At 43.3% G+C, this 27,283-nt stretch overlaps 1 protein-coding gene and 1 pseudogene across 1 annotated transcript in view; both read right to left on the bottom strand.

Moving 5' to 3' along the window:
• Window positions 1-228: 228 nt before the first annotated feature.
• The window catches only part of LOC142440234 (uncharacterized), a 33,682-nt gene continuing 6,627 nt past the window's right edge, over window positions 229-27,283 (bottom strand). The window contains exons 3-5 of the mRNA XM_075542731.1: window positions 3,321-3,432; window positions 1,159-1,262; window positions 229-319 (exon numbers count right to left, since the gene is read on the bottom strand). Of these exons, the coding sequence (XP_075398846.1) occupies window positions 229-319; window positions 1,159-1,262; window positions 3,321-3,432 (307 nt within the window). The remainder of the gene's footprint in view (window positions 320-1,158; window positions 1,263-3,320; window positions 3,433-27,283) is intronic.
• LOC142437448 (ran-specific GTPase-activating protein pseudogene) lies at window positions 15,262-15,903 on the bottom strand (annotated as a pseudogene).

The following is a 27,283-nucleotide window of genomic DNA, read 5'->3' as shown; positions in this document are numbered from 1 at the left end:
AGAATTTCTGTATATTCTTCTTCTGGATCCCCAAATATTACTAGTTTTCCAGGTTTACTTTATGTGATCTCCACTGTGGATTATGGAACACGGATTCTCGTTCTATCAAATGGCAAGAAGTCAACTAACATTACAATATAAAGTGGTAAATGAGAAGCTTCGCTGCTGTTCAGAACTCATCTCCAGCTTTCTTAATCAGCCAGTTTTTATTTTCTTCTGTATCTTTGCTTACTTCCCAATTCTATTTTTAAAAGTCTTAGAAACACACCTTTTTATCCACTGAAGGACCAGAAAAAGCATCTCCTGAGTCATTTCATTACTGAAACAAAGGCAAGTTTTAGCATGTCAGTATGCTATTGTAAGCCCAAGTACCTGATTCTTATTACAGAAGTAGACCAGATATCCTTGCAGCTATTAAAATATTCCATAAAGTACTCAATCATTGTCATGTATCAGCATGTATAGCTTAACCCAGATACTAAAAGCACTCGAGAGACTTTCATTTTCTACCTGAAAGTGAAAGAGTAATGATCACAACAGATAAAATCATAACAATAACTAAAAATATTTGGAAACCATGAACTACTTCTTTTCTCATTTGAGAGAAATAGTAAGGAGATTATTTAGACACAATAACTACTCTTCCTTTTCCACTTTTTTCGCATTCATGAACAATCAGAATTGGCTAATGATATTCTCTTTTGATTGATCCATGCATGGCCCACTTTTATTAATTTACTCATTAAGTTACTTTGCTAATGTAAAATCTGCCCATGAACCCAACACTCCTTACTACCAATACACCAACAAAAAATCCTGAAATTTAACAATCATTACATCTTGTTTTCTAGTCCCCTTCCAGCTTAGGTCTCTGCGTTTCCCCACCTAACCAGAAGTCATGGCATCCTAAGCCCTGTATTGATCACTCTGTTGTCTTCCTTTTAAATATAGATTTTTCTATTGATCAACAGGTTGATTTATCTCATTTTACTTTTTAATCCTTCTTATGGCTTTCACATCATATATTTGAGATAGTGCTTGGCTCATCAGTGCTGGGGTGATCAGTTCAATGTTATCATATGATTGACACAGTCAGAGCAAACTCCTACCTCATTGCACAGTAAAACCAAGAACTCCTATGTGATCTGTCTTTGTTACCTCATATTGGCTCTGGATGCTCCCTCTTTAGTTGGTTCCTCTTCCATGTGTTGAATAATGTCTGTGACGAGCCACGCCCAGTGATGATTGGCTCCCAGAGTTTCCTTTTTTGAGAATTTTTCGACATGAGCGTTGAATGATGAGCCCCTACAGGGGAAGTTGTCAAGAGGGGAGACAGACTTCGGGGGCTTTCTGACTGCATTATCTATTGATGTCTATGAAAGTTGGTTCAAGAGGAAGAGAGTATCATAGGATGTCACATTCAGGGTATAAATATGTGAATTTTAGTTTCAATTCTGCTTGGCTAACTGTGGGACCTTGGGAAAATAGCTTTTAACTCCTTGGCGGGCGGGGTGTGGGGGGGGGGGAAGTTTCCTCCTTTCCAGAATAAAGACTTAAAGCAAATAATTTCTCAAAGCCATTTCAGAGAAGAAATATGAGGAAAACAGTATCTAAGTCACTTGCTCAAGGTCCCACTGCTTCCCCCTCACTCATTTACTCATAGAGTCAACACGCATTCCATCAAGCGCCTGCCATGTGCTGGGCACATAGAGGTGAATAAGCTCCATAAGGTTCCTGATACAGGAACGCAGAATCCTACCACCCTGGGGGGGGGGGGTCATTGCCCAATAGGTGTTTGTATCTTTCTTACTAAGTTGAGATCCATTAAGGAGCAAGAAGATCGTGTTAAGATTCTTTTGAAAGCCGCTAATAGAATCACACTAGGGATAACACAAAATATGAGCTTATCTGCTCCCATAAAGATTTACAGCCTTGAAAACCCTCCACAGAGATGCAATGAATCAGAATCAATTTGACCTTAGTTGGTTTGGGTTTGTGGTAAGAACACGGGGCATGGTGTATTTCATAAAAATCATGTCTCCGGTTTGTAGAGCTGCTGAAATAGAAATACTACAAGTGGGTGGCTTTAATCAACAGCAATGTATGTTCTCCTAGTTTAGGAGGCTAGATGCACCAGGTAGAGGGGGAAGCTTTCTCTCTCTGACAGCTTTGGGAGAAGATCCTGGTCTCTTTTTAGTTTCCAAGACAGCAAACTTCATACGACATACCATCTATCTTCCCCCATCTATGCTTGCTTGCTTCTGTGTCTAAGCACCTTACTTGATATTAAAGCAATTTATTTAAAAAACGCTCTACACCAATAAGGCCTCAATAACAATCGGAACCAAAAACATATTCTAAAAGTGAGATTACCTCAACAAGCATAAAGGTTAGAATTTATATAACATAATTTGGAGGACACAATTCAACCTATAAAAATCATAAACAGAGATACAACTGGACCTTAATAAGCGACTAGAGACATTACCTTGAATATGCAGGGAACCCAAGAAGTCACTTCTTTCCCTCTCTAGCCCCTCTTCTCATTATAAACTGCTTCATGCTTCAATTTTATAGTAATTGCTCCTCAGTAAAAATAGCTTTTCTAGCTCTAAAGGCTCATTTAGAGGAAGACCAGCAATAGCTACAACAATAACAACAGAGTGAGACAAGAGGAAAGGACACAGAAATAGAGGAAAGAACGAGGAGACAAAGGGCATTTATAGAGGTCTAAATACAGATGTAAATATATTTATATACGATGAGGGGGAATAGATCTCTGTATATATTTATAGGTTTAGTATTAAGGAAATTGATGGACAGTGGGCCCCTACTCAAGTACTCCCTCAACACAAGAACACTTTGTGCTAATAATTCGGCAGTCTGAGATGCTCACCCTCTTGGCACGATCACTGAAGATAATGGGTGAACAAGTAAATGTGGTGAAGAAAGCTGATGGTCCCCGGCTATTAGAAGATCTAGTGTCTGGGGTCTTAAAGCTTTGAAGATAAACAGGCAGCCATCTAGCTGAGAAGCAACAACCACACATGGAAGAAGCTCACCAGCCTTTGAGATCACGAGGCATTGAAGGGATTGATCAGGTATCAGCAACAAAGACCAATAATAATCATAGCATTGTGAATGAGGGGGAGGACGGTGTGGGGACCCAGGGCCCATCTGTGTGAAATTAGACATCCCCTTCCAGAAGGGCCATGGGGAGGAGATGAGCCTGTCAGGGTGCAGTGTAGTAATGATGAAACATAATTTTCCTCTAGTTCTTAAATGCTTCCTCCCCCCGACTATCATGATCCCAATTCTACCTTACAAATCCGGCTGGACTGGAGGATGTACACTGGTACAGATAGGAACTGGAAACACAGGAAATCCAGGACTGATGATCCCTTCAGGACCAGTGGTGAGAGTGGCGACAACCTGGAGGGTGGAGGGAAGGGTGGAGGGAGAAAGGGGGAACAGATTACAAGGATCTACACATAACCTCCTCCCTGCGGGACCGACATCAGAGAAGTGGGTGAAGGGAGACATCAGAAGGTGTAAGATATGACAAAATAATAATAATTTAGTAATTATCAAAGGTTCATGGGGGAGGGGGATCTGATAGGGAGGGGGAAAGTGAGGAGCTGATACCAAGGGCTCAAGTAGAAAGCAAATGTTTTGAGAATGATGAGGGAAACAAAAGTGCTTGACACGATGGATGGATTGTGCGGAGTGTGATAAGAGTTGTACAAGCCCCCAATAAGATGATTTAATTATTAAGAAAAATTAAAATTTAAAAATGCCTGAAGGAATACGAGTTGAAGAGAACAATAGCCATTCTGATGGCAGTGCGCCGGGCAGTGTTTTGTGCTGTGGTACACAGGTTTGCTCTAAGCGCGAAACCACTGATAGTAACTAGGAACACACCAACAGTCGTCTGGGGACTTGATAGAGACATCATGTGTTACGAATACCGTGACAGAGATGAAATTGGTTGTGACTTCTGGAATTCTTATAACACATCAAGCAAGGAGGAAGTAACAATGGAATAAAACCCTTTTAAGTTTTCAGTGAATTTGAGGTCTTTCTGAGCACTCTCACTTCCCTCTAGAAGGGGCAGCAGCGATGAGGAATGCTTGGCTCCAGGCTGTCAAGGAGGCCTATTTGTGATGTGCTTCCTTACAGCCAAGACCGTAGAATCCGCAGGAATCTTCTGATACAGAGTCACTGCCCTTTAGAACTCCCTCGAGCCTGATCTATCGTCTCATCCTATGCCCTCATGATACAAAAGGGGAAATTCAATCCCAGAGTGTGACTGGCTCAACTCCTCACTGCAAACGAACTCGGGGCACAGTCGGCACTGTGACTCCAGCACAGAGTTTCAGTGAATGTCACCTTTAGGTTACTATTAAGTGTGAAAGTACATAAAGCCTACGGTGGGTGCCTTCATTCAGAGGCAGTGAGGTGTGTGTGTGTGCGTGGGTGTGGGGGTAATGGGGAGCAAATTCATCCACGGCAACTCCTTGTCAGCAGTGAATAAGACAAATCTGGATCGGATCTGAACACCCATCGTTGAGCTTTGTAGTTTGACATCAAGCTATTTGTTTAGGACGATCTAAAATAGGTCTCCTCCGACAAGGATAGGATGTGATTTGTGCTAAGACTTTCATTCTCCCAGGCCTGTGCTAACAGCTTACGTGTCCCAGCTTGACTATGCAAATCTGGAGTGTGGGGGCAGCTGCCCCTAGTAAGGGTAATGGGAAACTAGTATCTGCATCAGCAGCCAGTCAGTCCACGAACCCACAAAGCCTTGGCATGTTATATTAAGTTATATGACTTATATATGATTATGGGAATCAGGAGGCCTGGTGGCATAGTGAGTTAAGCCTCAGGCTGCAAGCCAAAAGATTCATGAATAGGAACACACCAGCCACTCGGGAAGAAAGAGGAGGCACTTCACGTCCATAAAGATGTGCAGACTTGGAAACCCTAAGGACCTGTCCTCTTCCTTACAGGGTCACTACAAGTCAGCATGGGCTTGATGGCAGTGTGTTGGGGGTTTTATATTTACTGGAATATGTCTGTATTAATTTCCATTAAAGTATCATTTATATTGAATGTACCCATGTGGTGTGGGCGTATGTGTAACTTGTGAGGAGATATTCTTTGCCTAGATTTTATCTGTTTCGTATCTAATTGGCCTCTTTTAACGAAAAGAACACATGGTGATTTTTTTCCCAAATTGATCACCTTGCAAATCAATAATGTAAAACTTTAACTGAGATTGAAAACTCCTTGTGAAAATAACTTCCTAATAAAATTTCCAGCACGAAAATCCTACTTGTGCCATTGAACAGAAATATGCCCATGCACATGTGCAATCAGTGCGTTTTCCTCTAAAACACTTAAAAACTCTAGAAAAAAAACACTTCCTGGAGATGTGGTTTCCTTTGAAATGTTATTTTATTTTGATCTTACTGTCGTTGGTTGACTAATTATGACAAATTTCTGTGATGAAGTAGTTCTAATTCAGACACTATTACTATGGGTGAGAACAGGGTAAGATAACCTACAATTTTGCCTTAAGAGGAAATCAAAGTTTCGGGCAGGTATTCACTCCACTGGAAACAATAATATCTCTGAATAAGTAGGATTTTTATAAGCTTACAAAATAAAAATGTTATGCTTAAAAATTAGAAATGATTACTAAAATGGATAAGGTAGACATGATTGTAAAGTTATGTTTGTAAATTAAACAGCAGTGTGGAAAGAGCATTTTATGATAGAAGTGAGTATAAATTGAGTAAAATTGAATTTTCCTACTTTAAAAACTGTAGCTATGGAGGATTCTGGGAACTTCCTCTTTCTCTCTGGAGGGCAGGCTACACTATCTCTGCTTCACCTTCCTGTTGACAAGCCCACGTGGAGCCACACTGAGACCTGCGAGAGCCCTGGAGATGCTTCCACCGCCACTGGATCCACAAGACTTTCCACCCACCAACCTGTGATCTTCCTGCATTCGGCATTATTGCATGTGCTGCGTGAGTCTGAAGAGGAATTTATGGACTAGTATTGGACTTATGGACTAATATCGGACTTATGTACTTGATCTGGCCTGGGCTGGGATGTTTTCTTAATATACACTTGTTCTTTGACAAATGGGTGCATAAGCAAATGTGGCAAAGGAAGCTGATGGTGCCCGGCTACCAAAAGATACAGCGTCTGGAGTCTTAAAGGCTTGAAGGCAAACAAGCGGCCGTCTAGCTCAGAAGCAACCAAGCCCACATGCAAGAAGCGCACCAGCTTGTACGATCACAGTGTCAAAAGGATCAGGCATCATCAGAACAAAAAAATCATATCATTGGAATGAGGGGGAGTATGGAGTGGAGACTCAAAGCCCATCTATAGGCAATTGGACATCCCCTTACGGAAGGGTCGCCGTGGAGAGGAGACAAGCCAGTCAGGGTGCAGTGTAGCAACGATGGAACATACAACTTTCCTCTCATTCCTAAATGCTCCCCCTGCTCCACAAATCATGATCCCAATTCTACCTTACAAATCTGGCTAGACCAGAGGATGTACACTGGTACAGATAGGAACTGGAAACAAGAAGTCCAGGGCGGATTGACCCCTTCAGGACCAGTGGTGAGAGTGGCAATACCAGGAGGGTGGAGGGAGGGTAGCATGGAAAGTATCTACATATAACCTCCCTGGGGGATGGATAACAGAAAAGTGGGTGAAGGGAGACATCGGACAGTGTAAGATATGACAAAATAATCATTTATAAATTAACAAGGGTTCGTGGGGAAGGGAGGAGAGGGGAAGGAGGCAAGAAAATGAGCTGATGCCAGGGGCTTAAGTGGCGAGCTAATGTTTTGAGAGTGCTGAGGGCAATGAATGTACAAATGCTCTTTACACAATTGATGTATGTATGGCTTGTGATAGGATTTGTATGAGCCCCTAATAAAATTATTCTTTTAAATTGCTCTTTGAAAAAAAAAAACTGTAGCTATGGAAATAGAAAAACCTCTCTGGGCTTGCTTCTTTGGTTCTGGAAAGGACTTTAAGCTACTCCTTAAAGCAATGCAGAAAATGTTCTGTCTTGGTCTGGTGGCAGCTCCATGACTGCATGAGAACAAATAAATCCACTCACTGCCACAGAGTTGATTACAATGCGTCACAATCCTATAAGACAGAAAGCAGAACACTGCTCTCCAAGGTTCCTAAGGCCGTAAATCCTTACGGAAGCAGAGTAAAATCTCCCGACTTAAACAAAATGGACGACTATCTTAAAAACGCAAGCCTTGTGTAGAACAAAGGAACCATCAATCGATTTGAAACCTGTCCTGCATGTAATTATCGAAGAGGCTATCGTGTTTGAGGGAATACGTGAGGCTTAGTTGTAGGTAACACGGGGACAAAACTGAGAGCAACAGGAAGTAGATTTTAATCCTAGTAGTCTCTCTGGTCAACGGTAGGGTAAAGTAGAGTATTTCTTAAGAGAGTAACATGTCGGAGCTCACTGGGTGCCTGCAGACAGAGTGCAGACAGATGGCTGTCTCAGCAGTGTTACTGGTGAGACTGAACTTGGTGCTGTGTTGTCAGCTTCCTCCCACATGCAGTCTGTGAGTCTACATGCACATACTACCTTGTATTCTAATAACCATACCTCTTCTTAAGATTATTAAGTAAATAAATGTGTTTGTGGAGGACCAGTGAGAGTGCAAGGGTAGAAGAGATGGGTTCCAGGAGCCAGGACACGGGTCAGAAAAGTGACTTGAATAAAGGGTCACTTTATTTAACATTGTCATTTCAAACGCATTGCCTCCTCCACCTGTACTGGCCTTGGCCCATGAAAAGAGACATGCGGACCATTCAGAAGTAGCGGAAAGAATATTTTCTTGTTCTTCTTTACCACCCATCCAATCCTCCCTGAGGAGTCCTGATTCTGCCTGCCCTTCAAGGACCCAGACTCAGTGTGTAAGGACCACTGCTCTCCTCTCTTCTAGGTCCTCTCTCTCGTTCTCTCTCAAAAGCCTGGCCACAGGATGCACCTGTGGGGTGAACTCAGAAGCCAGATGTTGCTTTTTTGAGGAAGGTCTCCAGCTGCCTTGCCTGGGGAGTAGATGGTGTAAATTCTACCTGAAGACCATTTTGGACCCAGCGTCCAAACCAAGATGATTAATTCATCTTTATAGGTAGTAAAGCCAATATGCCAATCCCTATGTATCTTCTGTATCTGATTCTCAACTAATTCAAAAATTCATGCAATATATTAGTATTCTCAAAACCAACCATAACCATGGGTTTAATGTTCCTCAAAAATGAAAAAAATAAGTTAACAAATAAAGATTAGCCAATACTTTCACATTTTAAATTCTGTAGGACATCGGTCTTAATGGAGGTTTCCAGGTTTGTAATGTCTGTCCTTACAAAGTTCTGAAGATCAGTGTGGGAATTAAACAATTGTCATCCTTTTCCCCCAAATGGGTCAGGACCAGTAAAGGGCAAATGAGTTGATAGATAGGGCCAGTGGTAGTTACATAATCTAGTGTCAATTTGAGGATTCAGAGTGAAGGGGTGACGTGTAGCCTGTCAATCAGGTTGTAGCTTGATGATCTTATTTGGAGGCACTAAGGAGATAAATAGCTCACTGGAGGTGAGACACTTGATCACTCCCTGTGAGACCTTCCTGTTGAGAAGACACATGGAGCTATCCTGGAGCCCTGGAGCTGAAGGAGCCACATGGAGATCCCTGTCAACACTGAGATGCTTCTACTGCCACAGGATCCACAAGACCTTCCACCCACTGGCCTGCGATCTTCCTGCATTCGGCGTCATTGCATGCGTTGCATGAGTCAGAAGAGGAATATATAGACTGGTATCAGACATATGGGCTAATATCGGACTTACAGACTTGATCTGGACTGGGCTGGGATGTTTTCTCAATGTTCAACCTCTCTTGTATATAAAGCTCTTTCTTATATGCATGAGTGTTATGAATGGGTTTCTCTTGTCCATTCAGACTAACACAGGGCCTATGAAAAATAAAATAGTATTACTAATAAATGCACAGCTGTAGCTGCAGGCAAGGACAGACCTGGTCTTGTGGGACAGATGTTTCTCAAGGTTTTCGGCAGGGAGCAACAGGTGGGAGTGACTTCCCACTAGGATCTTCCCAAGCAGATGCTCCCAAGAATAAGAACAACCAATAAAAGGGAAGGGGCTTGGCTGTGCATTGCAGCCTCTTCTTCCAAACACAACCTGGGTAGGAGTAATTGCACAGTCAGGAAGCAACCAAGAGGGCTACATGGATAGATGACAGATACCCCTCCACAAGGAAAGGAATACAAGGAAGGGAAGTAAGCATGCTCCAGTCAACAACAAAGATGGCCTATGGGACCGGCACAAACTGCACATCTTCTTCAGGGACCACATCATTGCTGGCTGAGGGCCAGCTGACAGAGCCAGCCATGAGACATATGAGGTATAAGAAGGCAAACGAAGCAGCTCTTGTTAGACTGCTTGATTGCTCCCTTCTTATGGGAGTACAACTTACATAAAGTGTTCATACTTACATGTACACTATTTTTACACTCATGTGGCATAGTAAGATAAGAATTGAGCTGGTAACCCAAAGGTTGACAGTTTGAATCCAACCACCAGCTACTCTAGTTTATTTTACTAGTTCTTTTACTCTAGTCTAGTTTATCCTACTGTTGACCAGATAGAATACTATGATTAAAATCTACTTCCATACCACTTCAACCTGTTGCTCTCAGGTTTGTCCCCGTGTTACCTAGAACTAAGTCTCACGTATTCCCTCAAACGCGATAGCCCTTTAGATAATTAAACACAGGACAGGTTTCAAATTGATTCATGGTTCCTTTGTTCTACACACGGCTTTCATTTTTAATATAGTCGTCCACTTTTTTAAGTTGGGAGATTTTATAGAATAACCCAGATTTCCGGCTACTCTTTGAAAACTGGAAAACCTAGTACCTCAGGTTCTTATTCTCTGAAGTCAAGGACTGGCTGGGGTAAGGAGCAGATACTATTTGTAGACATTTTCACCAGGATGACCTGTAGCCACTACCTACAACTGCCTTTGTGTCCCACCCCAGCCCCACCCCCTGCCAGAAAAAAAGAAATCGATTGAAGTTCTAACCCTCACTATCGAAAGTGTGAGCTTATTTGGGAAAAGAGTTGTTGCAACTGAAATTAAATTAATACGACGTTATACTGAAGTAAGGTGGGCCCTAACCCAAGATGAGTGGTATCCTCATAACAGAGACGAGCCCTAGATTGTACAGAGGAGAGACAGTCATGAAAATCCAGAGACAGAGAGAGATTGGCGCTATACTGCCGGGGAACCAGGAAGCATTTGAAGGTACCAGAAGCTGAAAGAAAAAGCACAGATCTTCTCTACAGATTTTTAGAGCGCACAGCACTGCCTATACCTAGGTTGCAGATCTCCCATTTTCAGAACCACTAGAGAACACGTGTCTGTTGTTCTAAGTCACTGCCTATGTGATAGTGTGACAGCGCAATCCTAGGAAACCAGTACAGATGTTGGTACTAAGCAGGAACAAAGACGAGTTTTGTAAACTAGCTCTGAGATGTGGGGAATTGGTTCTCTCATCGGGTTAGATTTAAAATCACTAATGACTTGATGTGGCTCTAACCTCAAACTTACTGCCCTCGAGTCCACTCAGACTGATAGTGGCCCCGGAGCACGGGATGGAACTGCCCCTAGTGGGTTTCGGAGACAGCGTCACCTTTCACCTGCTGTGGAGTGGCTGGCGGGTCGAAGCCCGGACCTGGTGATTAGCAGTGCAGTCACTGCCAGGAGCCCTGGTGCCCTAGTGGTTAAGTCTTAGACTGAGATCTGCATGGTCTGCAGTTTGAAACCTCCAGTCACTTCATGGGGGAAAGGTGATTTTCCTACTCACATAGAGATAGTGTCTCAGAAACTCACAAGGGCAATTCTATCCTGCCTTATAGGGTCACTCACTATAAGTTGGCAAGGGCTCTGTTTAGTTTTTTGTTTGATTTTGTTTTGGTGTGTGTGTGTGTGTGTGTGTGTGTGTGTGTGTGTGTGTGTGTGTGTAGCACACTACGCCATCAGGGCTCCCTGGTGTGGCAATAAAGCAAAAGCAAACACACTGGCATCAAGTTGATGCCCACTCAGAGTGACTCTGTAGAACAGGGTAGAGCTACCCGCTGTGTTTCCCAGACTGTAACTCTTTACTGGGTGTAGAAAGCCTTGTCTTTCTGGCGCGGATCAGTTGGTGGTCTTGAACTGATAACGGCAAACACTAGGGCACCAGGGCTCCTTAAGGTGTGACAAGAGAAATATCCAAAATATCACCATTGCCTACTGTAGAGCCAGGGTAATCATATCTTTAATACCTTAGAGCAGCGGTTCTCAACCTGGGGGTCATGACCCCTTTGGGGGAGGTCGAACGACTCTTTCACAGGGGTCGCCCGATTCATAGCAGTAGCAAAATTACAGTTATGAAGTAGCAATGAGATTAATTTCACGGTTGGGGGTCACCACAACATGAGGAATTGTATTACAGGGTGGTATGAGGAAGGTTGAGAGCCACGGCGTAGAGCATTACAGTCAAACTAACAAATCATGAAATTGGTTGGTTGTCCCTAATTGTGCTGGATAAATGGAGAAATAGACCAAGGAACTCAGATTCAACTTGCAGATGCTGCATAAATGACCTGAATGTTTTCAATCTTTTCTGAAAAACGTATGTCCTATTGCTGAGGCCTGTGTAAACTGATATTCAATTATAAATCACTTATGTCGTCTTACTAAGATTTATCTCAACTTAACCAAAGAAGTTAAGATTTACGTAAATCATTTAAAACACTGAATTAGAACACACACTGAAAGCCCAACATTACAAAGCGCCTGATATTAAATTGAGGACATTAATTGGGACGGAATGGCATCTTGAGAACTGGACTAGGAGCAGGCAGATCCTGATGGAGTTAGTCTGGGTACAGTGCGTTACATGGTGGTACTTCTTTTATGTGATGATTACACTTCTGTTTGTGCCACTTGGTTTGTTATTTGCGATACTGTTATTTTATCAGGTTATTGATTCGCTGGAGCTTTTCTGTCATCTAAAATCCGCCTGCTCCGATTTTTATTAACGCTGTTCATTCTTTTCCATTCATATTTTGTTTATTCACATTTAAATGTATACATTTCCTTTTCTATACCTCCTGCTTCATTTTACTGATTTTAAGACTATCATTTCAGTTCATCGGAGACTGCTTCTAACTCACTGTTCTGTCAGCTAATGTATTCTCGGCAGCCTGTCTTCTATAGATGTTGCAGAGGAGATGGTTACTATATGTCTATGTGCCAGCTGTTTACTATATGCTCCTTAAGCTCTTCTGATTCTCAGTGATTCACTGATGAAAGTTCCTTTGGAAACAGCTATCAACTCATTTTTTGCATGCTTTTTTTTATTTGATTGGATAGGGTCACTGTGAGGTGAACTCAACTAGTTGGTGGGGGGTGGGGTGGAGTTGGTTATATTTAACGTGTGAGGGAGAGAAACTTCAAACCATTTCATTTGGTCCGCATTGTAATTGGATCAAAAGCATAAAACATGGATTTAAATTGCACCACTGGTATTTCAGTATTGAAGATCCAAAAGTTGAAAGTAAAGAATTAAAAGTATTGTCCCGAGACTATCCTTAGGTTGAATGAACAATGGTGGGAAGCTTTTTCCCCACCAAGGACCATTTCGGGACATGACTCGCAGGCCATATTGGTCAAAATCTTTAATTAGCTCATCCCTAAAATAACTGCTGGAACAGCTTCTCTCTGGCGAGGCATGTGCTGTTAGTTGGCACTGGGGATGGCTCAGGCCTCACGTGGTCTGTGGGCGGGATGCTCCCCACCCCAGCATTAGAAGACCTCACAGAATGAACTGACAAGAGTTGTTGTATGCACACATCCTGCTGTGAGTCAATTCCTACTCACAGCAACCCTGTAGGACGCAGTGGAACCGTTTCCTAGTGTTTCTAAGTTTGTAACTCTCGAGGGAAGTGGATTGCCTCATCTGGCTTCCCTTGAGCAGCTGGTAATTTCGAAGGAACCATTCAGTTAGCAATCCAGCACTTAACTAACTGCACCACTAAGGCTCCCTGTGACAGTTGACACTCATCCTTACAGTTTATTACCGGAAAAGGATGCAGATGAATAAAGTAGCAACTGAAAATGCATAGAGCAGAGATCAGGTATAAGATGCTAGCTGTCCTTTCCCAGTCACGTCTGAAGAACAGTGCTTAAATCTCCCAGCAATGAGAACACCAGCTCACCCACGCCTCGGTGTCCAGGCTTCTCCCTGGCAGTTGGTAGTACGGGCCCGGCTAGTTGCCTGTGCAGTTGACCCTTCTTCAGGTCCTTCAGAAGCCCAGCTGTTACCATGTGGTGTAGAACCAAACGAGCCAGTCTCACTGCCATCAAGTCAGCCTGACACATACTGACCCAATAGGACAAGTGAGTTTCAGAGATTGTAACTCTTTGCGAGAATAGAAAATCTCAACTTTCTCCAGCAGAGTGGCTGGTGGTTTCGAACTGTTGACCCTGTGATTAGCAGCCCTATGCCATCAGGTGTCAAACCCACAATAATTCACCTTATTAACACATAGGTTATCTGGTATGGCCAAGGGCTTAGGTAAACAAAAGCAGTCTTAGCAGCAGGATATTCCGAAAGTTTTACGGTTTATTGCCTAGGATGTGAGGAGGGTCGAGTCTTTCTTTGGAATGTGCAGCTTGAACAATCCAACTATGTTACATGAATCTTTCACTGCATGGAAGGTATTCCCCTGTTTCAGCGATTCCACTTCAACCTGTTCGTCCAAAGGAGCCCTCTTAGTCAGCTAACTGTACGATTGGAAGGTCAAACTCACAAGCCACTCTGTGGAAGAAAGAAGAGACTATGTGCTACTGTAAAGATCTAGCATCTTAGAATTTCTAAGGACCAGTTCTTATAGGATCCTTTCCTACAGGGTTGCTATGAGTTGGAGTCACTCAGATCTCAGCGAGTGTTTGGTTGCTGTGGCAGTTTGGGTTTGGTTTGGTCCCATCCTCCGTATTGAAAGCCAGTAGGACAGTATATTTAAATTTCTCTGGCCTTTCTGCATTTCTTAATTTTTGTAAGGACTCTTGTGATTACACTTGACTGGCCCAGAGAGTCCAGGATAACTGCCTTCATTCAACATCCTTAATTTAATCACATGCGCACCATCCTTTCTCCATGTATGGTATGTAAGGTCTGAGGATTAGGAAGTGGACTTCTTCGGGTCTTATTCTACCTACCACACATTTGTTGACTGATTGTTGGTGGAAAGTCAAAACCATCAGCTGAAAAGTCTATTATTAGTTTTGTAACATTCTCTGGGGACATTTTAAATATGACTTCATTCCATATAAGAAGACTTCAAAGAGCTCATAGACAAATTGAAATGAAAAGATCATGGAGTTTTCCCATGAACCTTTTGAAACGCCATCCTATTTCACTGGTTAGAACATCTGCTTCCCTGTAATCATTGTTGCAGTTGTCAGTTGCTGTCGTCACTTCCTACTGATAGTGACCCCATTTACAGTAGAATGAAATACTGCTGGATCCTCCTCTACCGTCCTCACAATGGTTCCTGTGCCTGAGCTCATTGCTGCAGCCTCTGTGTCCATCCATCTCCTGGAGAGCCTTCTTCCCTTTTCCTGCTCCTCTACTTTACCAAGCATGAGGTCCTTCTCCAGGGCCTGGTCTCTCCTGCCCAGGCCTAAGTACATGAGATGACGTCTCCCCATCCTTGCCTCGAAAGAACATTGCAGTTGTACTTCTTCCAAGACAGAGCAGTGTGTCTTTTCAGCAGTCCACAGTCCTTTCAATATTCCTCTCCAGCACCACAATCCAAATGCATCAATTATTCTTTTTTTTTAAGTTATCAAATGCCATTTTTATTCTCTATTGTTGATGACTGTAAATAAGTGTTTCCACTGTGGGAAAAAAAAGTGAGCACAGTACATTTTCATGACTGGGGAATGGATTTTCTGAAATCGTCTTCGAGAGGACGAAGAAAAACAAAACAAAAAAAAAAGTCTGGATGTTGGGAGTTCAAACTGCTTCATATAAAGTTCCTTGTAAACAAAACAGAATAAAAAATAGATTCAAAAGGAGGTGGGATAAAAAAATAAGGAAAAGAAAGGGAGAAGGGATAATATTAGCCCATTTATTGCTTCTCTTCCACCGTCTCCTTGACCGCCTCGCCTTCAGGCGCCTTGGTCCCAGAAGCCTCTTCACTGTCCACCTGCACGGAAAGAGCTTCTAGCTTCTCGGCCACCTTCTCTGTGTTTGTCTTCGCCGCCCCTGCTTTCTTTTCTCTCTCTTCAATCTCTTTCCTGCACTCTTCAAACTTTGTTTTGAATTTCTGTGCATTTTCAGCATTGAGAAACCGGATGGCGAGCAGCTCTGGCTTGGGGCACTCATCGGCAAAGTCGGCATGGGTGTTCCAGACCCAGGCTCGGTCACTGCCTGCATTCGGCTTCAGCTCCATCAGCGGTGTGATGTAGTGGTTGGCACATATCTTCAGGGTCTTGTCCCTGCGCATGAGCAGGCGGATGCTCCCCTTCTCCTTGTGCTTCAGGAGCTTCACGTCGCCCGTTCCCCGCTCCTTCCACTCTGGGAGGTCGTTCTCCGAGGCGAAACGGTACAGCTTTGCTCACATTTTAAAAAGCTCTTCTTCATCTTCCTCCAGCGTCTTAATTTCTTGTTCGGGTAGGGAAACAATTGGCTCGAACTGGGGGTTGTGGTTAGACTCATCTATATTTTCGGTGGTGTCCCGATCCTCATGCAAATCCTTGGTGGCCGCCATGGGGGTCGTCGCTGGCTCCGTGGCCTCTCAGCAGCTGGCCGTCGCTCCTTCCCTCCGCGTCTGGCGCATCAATTATTCTTCTGTCTTCCTTGTTCTCTCCCCCCTCTCTTTTTCAGTAAATCATTTTATGGGAGGCTCTTACAGCTCTTATAACAATCCATACATCAATTGTACCAAGCACATATGTACATGTTTGCCATCATCGTTTCCAACACATTTTCTTTCTACTTGTGTCTTCCTTATTCAAGGTCCAACTTTCACATGCATATAAGACCATGAAATGCCATGGCTCGGGTCAGGTCTGCCTTAGTCCTCAAAGTAACATTCTTGCTTTTCAATACTGCCAAGAAATCTTGTGAGGCAGATTTACCTAATGCAACTCGTCTTTTGAGCTCCGGACTGCTGCTTCCATGAGCATGGATTGTGGAGCCAAGAAAGATAAAATCCTTGAGAACTTCAGTCTTTTTTCCATGTATCATGATGTTACCTATTGGTCCACCACAGCACCATAGCTCACGTTCATGATCTTTACGATTGATGATATTCTTTAGTTTACTTCTTCACTATCTGTTACCTGTCTGAGCTAACTAATGTGGAACGGGATGTGGTATATTAGAAAGAGCTATGGCAAGTCTAATTTTCTCTACCAGTGGGATTTGGGTAGTTGCCCTTTACTGACCTATTTTCAAGCCTTTGTTTTTTACTGCTGACAACATCCTTGGAAGGGGACTTGTGACTCATGTCATCAGATGAGTGTTCACTTGTGGACCTCAGGATACGCATGCTCACGGCCCACACCTAGCACTCCCTTCCTGCCTGAAGTCACTCCCTCATTTCATCATCAGGGCACTGTGTCCCTTACTCCACCATCAGTTCCTCCTGGAAACTATCTTTTTCACCTTTTATTCCTGGCTTCCCATCTCCTAACACTAATTTCAGTAGCTTATGAAAACCAGTTGTTGTGCATGCTTTCAAACCAATTCTAACTTTTAGGACAGAGTAGAACTCTCCCATCAGTTTCATGGCCATCATCTTCATGGAAGCAGATTGTCAGATCTTTTCTCCGGTGGAGCCACTGGTGGGTTAAAAGTGGTCATTTTTGGTTAGCAGATGAGTGCTTAACCATTGTGCCACCAGAGATCCTTTATGCAAAATTAGAACTCAATACATGTTTGTTTTGGTTTGTTTTTTTACTTACTAAAATAAATGCTCATAACCCTAACCTTACCACGGTAGCATTTGCTACTGATGCATATCAAAGGTGGCAAAAATAATCACGTTCTTCTAAAACGAGCATATTGTAAGATACTACTAAAGTTTAGGTTGCCACTGCGCTTGTTGCCTTTATCTTGTGTAACCTGGCTCTCTCTGTTCTATGTGGCACCTGATAAGCCAGAGGCACCTGAAACGCAGCATAAGGAGATTGCCATCATTTTCCTGGCAAACCTGTTCTTCCTTTGAGTCCTCTGCCTTTGTGAACGGCATCATGACCTTCATAGTTTCCCAGGCTTGAGACAAGGGTGTTACCCTTGCTCCTCCTTCCTCACCTCTTTCTGTATCCACTCTGTCTCCAAGTCTTGTGAACTCTTTATTTGTTCTCTAAAAAGTAGCCTTCTTTGTAGTCCCACTATCAAGCATCTTTAAGAGCTCCAATTTTTTAACTTGACTTTATGCAAAAGTCTGATGACTGACCTGATCTTCAGCCTTGTGGATAGGATAGCTAGACTATGCGCTCCTCCACATGGCTCTCAAGGTGTTTATTGAGAAATCCAGGTCCTTTAAAGAATCCTCACTGGCTCGGAGAAGGAACTAAAACGTTGAGAACATTCTTAATCTGGTCCTGCCTTCTTTGTCCCACTCCTTGTCTCTCTCCAATTTGCACCTCTCTCCTCCTACTCTGCGGACTGCCTGAGGTCCCAAAGTTGGCACTGCCTCTCTTGTCATCATGCTTGCATGTCTACAAATTCTCCTTTGGAACTGCCCTGTACTTGGACTCTGTCATCTGGCTGGTGACATCTGTTCATCTTCATGGGATGCAGCCTGGGCTGATGGACTTTGAGCTCGGCAGACCAGAGGGTGAATGTTGACTTAACCTCTTGCTCAACTTCACTGAGCCTAACCTCCTATGTGTAAAAAGGAAATAACATTCATCTTCCAGGATTGTTGGGAAATTGGACATAATAAATATTAAGGGCCTGGTGGCATTAATAATAAGTAGGACAGGGATCATAAAAACATCTCACTTTAATTAGGTCCAAGTATATTTCTAAGTGCTCTACTCATGTTCGCTCACTTATTATTAATATTAGCATGATTCCATTCAAGAGTGCCACGTCCGCACAGCCTTTCTTGATTTCTCAAGTCTTGATTACCTGCTCCACCCTCCTTTACCCTACGATGAGCCCTGGGAAGGTGGCAGGTGGCTCCCACTGGGCGATCTTTCTAACGAGTGACAGATGCGAGCAGTCTGAGCTTGCATCCCTGATTTGGCTGAGTTCCCAGTAAACCTGTTTTCCCTCTTCCTCTTCAGGCCTTGGGTGGTAACAGCTCCCTACTCTTACTGGAGGGTGGCTGGCCAGCTCCTTTGGTTCTCTTAACCTTGGCCCACCTTTAGTGAAGCGCTTCCTCACTGAGGTTACTTGAACCGTCTTACTGGATTGGAAGTCCTGCCTTTCTATTTGTTCCCATAGCCCTCTTTCTTTCTCCACCTCAAATACTTGGCGTATAGCATTGGAGGGAGATACATAAACTGTGGTCTTCTTCTTTTTCTGTGCTACCCTCGAAGATAAATATGGCGCCACTTTAAGTTTGTGTCTGTAAGCCTAGCCAGGTCCCAGGCGGAGCAGTGCGCAAATACTTGTGGTATGATCTGATTCTTGGCTACTGCTCACCTCACCGCCACTTTCCACCTACCACTCTCTTCTCAGCCTTCCAGATTGAGACCCTAGCGCATAGTGCGTTAGTTAGGTGATGTTATGTCATCTTGGTGGTGTGTAAGAGTGTAGAGGAGGACTCAAATTTGTCAATGAGGTGACAGCCTGATTCTGTGTCCTTGGGGAATCTTAAAAGGAGGACCCTGGCAATTCCCTTTCTCTGTCCCCTTTCACCTGGTTGCTTGCTGGCCACCCTGAGAACTGCCATTTTTTTCCACTGAATTTGGAGCCACATAACTGCAACCACTGCCCTGTGATCCTCTTGTTTTCTGCATCATTACATGTGGCTGCAGGGGCGAGTCTGAAGAGAGGCTTGCAGAATAGTATTAAACTTGAGGTCTTGAGTTGGACTGGGCTGGAAAGCTTCCGTGATATATGATTATTTCATCATATACACAAATGAGTGTTACTGGGTTTGTTTCCTTAGACACTGTAGCCTAACACACATATCATTCCCTCTTTCCATCTCCAGAGCGGCTTCTGGTCTCCAAAGACACATTCATCTTCCTGACAGTGGCACTCAGATGGGTTGGAGCTCCTAGCATCTGCAACCCACCTCAGCCTGCCTTTAGTTTCTCATGCTCCCAACTAATCCAAGCCCAGAGCACCCGCTGCTCTCTGTGTTTGAGCCTCTGCTCCACGTAACCTCTAAAGGCCTAGCCATGACATTTAACATTTGACTCTTCTCCACTGATGTCCCTTTGTCCCAGTGTTCCAGGGATGACAGTCCACATTTACAAGTATTGACCTAGTCCAGCAACAGCATGCTGAAAGAAAGTACAGTCTGAATATTGAGAGTTCGCATGTGTCCATTCCATTTTCCTCACAGTATGATAAAAAAGGGCTTCTCTTGATAAGGTTGAGCATCGCCCACACCTGAATTTATAGAATCATGCTGCTTTTACTGATTGATCTAAACCCCAAAGGCTTCCCTTCTGAAAATGGCACCTGGAAGAGTCCTATCAGAATTGACTCGATGTCAGTGAATTTGGTTTTAGAAGAGTCCTGTGTTAGGCAGGGTTCTCTAGAGAAGCAAAACCAGGACACTTATGATTTATATATATATATATATATATATATATATATATATATATATATATATATATATATATATATAATATATATATATACATATATATATGAATAGGTTTATACAACAAGAAGGAATATAACAGCTGGTTAACCCACATAGCAGTACAGAGGCTCAGTTTAACTCACTTTTGGGGAACAGTTAATATACTGCAAGTCCTTCAACTCATGAGGGCTACTGGTCCAAGGTCAAAGAAGCAGACAGTAGAGTCTGTTCACAGGCAACAGACAGCAGGGTGGATCAGCAGCAATCAGTAGCACAAGAGCTTATTGAAGCAGACCCTAATGGGATCTCAAACTCAAGCAATGTACATACCAGCAGTGTGGTGAAAATGGGTTTCAAAACAAGCGCAAGCTCTAGCAAATAGATCCTTGGGTTGGCTTGGCCCACAGGTCATGCAGCACATGGTTGAGGCAAAGAACTAGCTCAAGCAGCAGCATTCTGGTCCAATCACAGGGAGGAAGAGAGAAGGGAGCAGGCCTTGGAAGGCATTTATCTCTTTACTCTCCAACCAAGTTGCAACTTGATCAAACTCTGCCCATATGGTCCTATTGGCCAAGTTGCCACAATAAATCTGTCACGAGTCCCATAAGAGGCGAGGGGCTACAGATAGTTAAGAGAGGGGAAGATTCCAAACCAGTGCAGTCTTACACAGAAGTGTCCATTTTGTCAGGGTCCTTTAACTAGGTGAACAGCACGTCTATCATCCCTCTATTACAGATGCTCAAGAAATGAATCTTTATGAGCCATAAGGTTCTGGAATGTAGCACTGTTAGGTAGGGTTCTCTAGACAAAACCAGGACATTTATGATTATATATAAAAAAGGGTAGGTTTATATAGCGAGACGGAATACAAAAGCTAATTCGTCCACACAGCAGTACAGAGGGTGCAGTCCAACTCACTTTCATAACTCACTTTCATCAGACAGTTAATATACTGAAGGTCCTTCCAATTCACCACAGCTGCTGGTCCAAGGTCAAGGAAGCAGACAGCGAAGTGGCTGCTGGCAAGTGCGAGTCTGCCCATAGGCAAGAGAACAGACTTGGATCATAGGCAGCAGGCAGGCTAGGTGGGGCGGCAACAATGGGAAGATGAGATGTTGAGGTGTAGTAGAAATCAGTAGCACATCAGCATAGTGACGCGGGCCACAATGGAACTTCAAAGCATAGCGATGCATGGTATGGCGACAGGATCTACCACTCTCTGCTCCACAGGTTGGCTCGGCCCACAGGTAGGGCAGAGGCGCTAACTTGGGCAGAGCGTGCTTGTCCAATCACCAGGGAGAAAGAGGAAAAGGCCAACCTCAGGAGCCATTTATCACCATTGCCCTCCAAGCAAGCTGTGACCTGATTGACAGCCTAAAAGTCTGCCCACATGTTCCTACAGGAGCTGTGGTGGCACAAAATATCTAACTGTCGCAAGCACTAAAACAGGCCAATCTTGTGCCCTGGCACAGATAACTAGAATTTCACCTAGAATGTACTGATATGTGTTCGCTTAGAAAGAACACTTTGTACCCCAGGACCACAGAAATACAAGGACATCCATATTTACAGAAAACTAGGGGCAGTGCTAAGGGTCCTCCTTTATGACCAAAACAAATGTTACAAACTCAGAATATACCATCTCACATGAATATTACTCACGCACAGCACCTCTTTCCCATGGACTTGTAAATAAATATGGGGGAAGTATGGGTCAATTTTGCCCTTACTTCTGTATCCCTGGGGTCCAGCAAATGCATAGAGCAATGTGAACAGAATTTTCTAGTTCAATAAATAAAACAGCTGCCTCAATCCAAGCAAATGGGGAGCATACATGGTACCACTCAGGACCAGGATCTTGGACCAGTGTCTGGTCTGAGATTGTAGGCAGTAGGGGATTTAGGTTGAAGTAGATGATTAAGTGATATGTTTCTATACCTTCACCCTCTATGTCATAACATTTAATAACACTTAGATGACTATCCTTTGAAATAAATACTTATTCTTCCAAGCATTCTGGTATCTTCATTTTAATATTATAAGGAATATCTATTAGGGTGTTCATAGCTATTCTGAGATGGTTTCTGGTAAAACATATTCTAGTGAATCTGATGCCCTATGAATATATTTCAGCAAAAACCAAACCGTGCTTTTCCCCAGGGAGAACTATTGATATTATCTTTCCTTCAACCAATAGTTGCCTTCTGGAAAACATCAACCGCCTATCGCAATCCTTGAGGAGAAAGCAGTTCCATGTATATAAATAAAGCAGGTGGAAAATGCCTGGCCCTGTCCAACATTTTATTCAGTGTCTTAGGCTGGATTCTTTAGAGGAGAAAAACCAGTCTCTGTGCATATATAAAGAATCTGGCTTGTGCAATTGTAGGAGGTGTCAAGTCCCCACTTTGTGATTCAGGCTGGAGACTTCAGCAGGCTTCGGCTCCATGAACCAGAAGTTAAGCAATGAGGAAATGCAGGGAATGGGCAGGAGAGAGGAGGGAGGGCAAGGGGGTTGGCTGATCACATCATGGAAAGCAATTGCGATACACTACATCACATTATGGAAGAGCACCCAGTCTCGTGTCTGCCAACCCACTGAGAATTATAGTCTAGCCAAGTTGATACAAAGAATAAGATGATGAAATCATAATTTTTTTCTCATGTAAAGGAAGTGTATATTTCACCCAAAGAAATCCTAGTTATAGGGTGATCAACAGTCCCAAATGGTGTGGGACTGAAGGTTTTCCTGCGATGTGATACTTTCAGTTTCAAAACCAAGACATTCCTGGGCAAACCAGGACCGGTCAGTCACCAACATGGTGAGTGCATTATATCAAGTCAAAGAACCCTTTCCCCTTTTCATGTGATTTTTAAACCCTTTGAAAGTAAGAAATTCTACAAAATGTAAAAGAATAAAATGATCCCACTATATGAAGCATCTACAGTAGCCAAAGATCTATGACTGGTTACCAAAGGAGATGGGGTGGTAAAAAGGATCCATTCCTTAGTGGGCACTGCATTGCTGTTAAGGGTGCTGGAAACATTTGGAAAGGAACGGCGGTGGTGGCGACACAACATGCTGAAAGTACTTAGTGTCACAGAATGGCATACGTAGAAAATGTTGAATGGCAAGTGTTCTGCACATGTTGTTGTTTGTTGTTTGGTTCCATCGAGTCAGCTCCAACCCATCGTGAGCTTATGCACAACAGAATGAAACGCTGCCTGGCGCTGTACTATTCCCACAGGTATTCCTGTGCTCGAGTCCACTGCAGCAGCCACGGTGTCAACCCATCCCCTTGGGCGTCTTCCTCCTTTTTGCTTTCCCTTTAACAAACATGTGTCCTTCTCCAGGGACTGGTCTCTCCTGACAACATGTCCAAGAGGTAAGACAAAGTTTCTCTATCCTTGCCTCTAAGGAGCACGCTGTCCCTACTTCTTCCGAGACAGATCAGTGTGCCCTTTAGGGTGCTAAACTAGCTCCAATATTCCCCAGCACCACTATTCAGATGCATCAACTTTTCTTTGGTCTTCCTTATTCAACGTCCAACTTTCGTATGCAGATGAGGCAATGGAAAATACCATGGCTTGGGTCAGGCACACCTTAGTCCTCAAAGCAACATCCTTGCTTTTCAACACTCCAAAGAGATCTCGTGTAACAGATTTGTCTTTTGATCTCTTGACTGCTGCTTCTATCAGTATTGATTATGGATCCAAGCAAGACAAAATCCATGACAACTTCAACCTTTTCTCCAGTTGTGAGGATTTTGGTGTTCTTTACATTGAGTTGTAACCCACACTGAAGCATACAACACTTGCTCTTCATCAGCAAAGTGCTTCACACCTTCCTGACTTTCAGCAAAGATTGTGTCACCTGCGTATCACAGATTATTTATAAGATGTCTTCTGATCCTGATGGCACATTCTTCTTCACTTAATCCAGCTTTTCTAATGATTTGCTCGGCATGTAAACTGAATAAATATGGTGAGAGGATAAAACCCTGGAGCACATCTTTCCTGATTGTAAACAATGCAGCCTTCCAGGTTTCTGTTCGCCCAACTGCCTCTTGACCAGTAGAACTTCCTCATAAGCGCAATGAAGTATTTTGGAATTCCCGTTCTTCTCAAGGTGATCGACAGTTTGCTTTGATCCACCCAAATGTCTTTGCATCGTCAATAAAACACATGCAGTCATCTTTCTGGTGCTCTCTGCTTCGAGCCAAGATCCACCTGACATCAGCAATGATATCCCTTGTTCCATGGCCTCTTCTGAATCCCTCCTGAACCTCTAGCAGCTCCCTGTCAAAGTATTGCTGTAACCATTGTTAGATAATCTTCAGCAATATTTCATTTTCCGTGTGATATCAGCGATATTGTACAATAATTTGAGCATGCTGCTAGGCACCTTTCTTGAGAATGAGTATAAATATGGATCTCTTCCAGTCTGTCAGCCAAGTAACTGTCTTCCAAATTTCCTGACATAGATGGGTGAGTGCTTCCAGTGCTTCATCAGCTTGCTGAAGCATTTCAATTGGTATTCCATCAATTCCTGGAGCCTTGCTTTTAGCGAATGCTTTCAGTGTAGCTTCAACTTCTTCCCTCAGAACCATTGGTTCTTCTCATATGCTACTTCCTGAAATAGTGGAATGTAGGCTAGTTCTTTTAGGTACAGTGACTCTGTGTAGTCTTTCCATTTTCTTTCGATGTTTTCCATGACTCACTAACTTTCCCATAGAATATTTCAATATTGTTGAGAATGACGATGGCAACAAATGTGCTTGACACAATGGATGGATGGATGGATAGTGATAAGAGTTGTATGAGTCCCCAGTAAAATGATAAAAAAAGAATATTTCAATATTGCTACTCAAGGCTTGAATTATTTCTTAAGTTCTTTCAGTTTATATTTGTACCATGATTAAAAATAAAGGAAAGTGAATAATGTAAAATAAAATATGGTACTTTAGCTATTTAAAGAACTAGGTAAAGAGGGCTATGAGATTATTTATTTAAATTCTGTGAAACCATTGCACTTACCTAATAACTACAACAGATCATGGTCAAAGATCATTTGCTTTGTTTCTACAGTCAGATCTGTAATTTTCCAATAGAAATCAATACTTATTCCAAAGTTCTAGAATTGCTGTTATTCAGGGGAAGGGGCAAACAATAAAAAATGAAGAATGCCTTCATACGAAAAAAAACAACAACAACGACAACACACAAACAAACCCTTCACGACATGGTTTGAAAAATAACCACAATGTTGAGCTTCCTGCCTGGTTGGCTTGGTGTGTCATGACTGCAACAAAAGTAGTTGGGTTTTAAAAGCAAAAGTTTGTCTTAATGAGAGGATCTATTGCTCCTACTGCAGTGAGTACAGAGAGCTACCCATCACATTATCTGACAGATCAGTGATCTAAATCTGCTTCTACCCACCTATTGAACATATCTGTCTGTCTATTGTTGGGCCCAGCCTTACCCAACAGGAGGGGGAAACCCTGTGTAAAAGTTACAAAATTTTCTGTCTCTCGCAATAGAGATTACATATCACCTGGGAGATGCATCATGCCTTCAACTGGGAGAAGAATTATCCTCACAGATTACTAAATAAATGAATTTACTAAAAAAATTTAAGTAATATTTTGGGGGTGCATTGAAGGTGACACGATACTAGCCAGTGTTACTATCATGACAAATATAGATTGGAACTTAAACATTGCCCTCATTTTAGATTGGAACTTACATATCGCCCTCACCATTCACTGATGCAAGCTATACCTTGGTGAAGCCCCGAGCTCAGGCTCACACTTTGTCTTTCAGAGGATGAGGGTCTATAAGAGGAAAAAGAAAAACCTCTTAACTTTGCATAAACATAGAGTGCTTTGTGCTACATGCTCTGGGGCCTCTCTTTCGCTGTTCAATACTCTTAGTCGTTTTTTGTGTGCAGGGCATCTGGCTGTCAAGGGGCCTCCAAGCTGTGACAAGCACAGGAAAACCCTGCCTGCAGACTGCATGGTTGCAGTCCTACGGCCTGACTCATGTCCCATGTGCACCTGCTGCCTGCTGTGAGCATCGACAGAGATAGCCCTCGAGTGCGGTGTCCCCTCGGAGGAGCACTGCATGATGAGGATTTTCTCACCATCATAGCGTTTTTTAGGATGAATGACTGATTAAAATAATGATACACATGAGCAGATGTAAACCCTGGTAAAGAGTGTTAACAATAAAAACCTTATGTCATGTGAAATGGACTTCCCCTCTAAGTGTACATGAAATCACTCTTGGGACATTCCATCCTCGCAGGAAAGCCCCTGGTCCCTCCAGACCCTCCTCAGACATTTTTGGTTTTTCATGTCTGCAGATCCAGTTCAATTTTGCTTTATTTAAAAGATGGAAAGTACATACACTCACACACACACACACACACACACACACACACACACACAAGCCCAAACTCCTTGTTGGGAAAGAGCTCCCAAGGACTGAAGCAAAGGGTGTTCTACCTCCGAGGAGGGCGGGTTTTGTCAGTGGAGCAATCCTCAGGATGGAGATGTGAGAATTGCTCTGAGCACTAGCCTGGCCCCTGCAGGTATTTGAAGAAGCAAAGGTGGTCGGTGCCACCAAGGATGGGCCATTCACTCCAAGAGTACAGGCCCTGCTGCCAATCTGATTGGGTCTTGTGGGACTGGTAAGCTAGGAACAGACATGTTACAGATCATGCTAAGGGCTCCTATGCATGTTTCCCTGTGCCCTTGTGGCCCAGAAGAAAAGAGTGGGAAAGCTAGGTACATGGGAAGCATCTGATGCCAGCCCTGCCAGAAACAGATAAAAAGATGATTGCCCTGTCGCATTTAAAGGGACACTGATGAGTCACATTTGGTCAGCTGTTCTGGCCTGAGGTTATGGACAATGCTTCTAAGCACCTTACTCATTGTCTCAGACAGACCTGTCTTCCCCCAGGGAGGAAAGCATGTGCATCAGGTCAAATGATTCCAGGTAAGGGAAATGACTGCAGCCAACCTACAAGATGGGGATGCAACATCAGGAATGGTTTCTTTCACTTGAGCTACTAGAGTACCACAATGGCAAGACAGCAGCGCAGGAAGCATGTTGAGTGGGAGGGCTTGCAGGGGTGTGAGGAGGTGCAGCCCTCTCTCTATTGGGTGTGCACGCTTGATCTCAAAAATGAAGGACCGTGGGAACTAGAGCTTCCGACAAGAAACCGATATTGCTTTGGGGGAAGATGCGGTGTGGCTGCAGTACTGGCATGAACAGGATGAGTTGTGAATTTGCTGCCTGGCCATGTAGTACTCTCCTGGTTTTGTTTCTTCCCTTCATAAACCAAAAGCTGTGTTTTCCCACCTGTCAGGAA

This window comes from Tenrec ecaudatus, chromosome 1, assembly GCF_050624435.1.
Source record: "Tenrec ecaudatus isolate mTenEca1 chromosome 1, mTenEca1.hap1, whole genome shotgun sequence".
Classification (NCBI taxonomy): Eukaryota; Metazoa; Chordata; class Mammalia; order Afrosoricida; family Tenrecidae; genus Tenrec; species Tenrec ecaudatus.
This window is presented reverse-complemented; position numbering and strand designations above follow the sequence as displayed.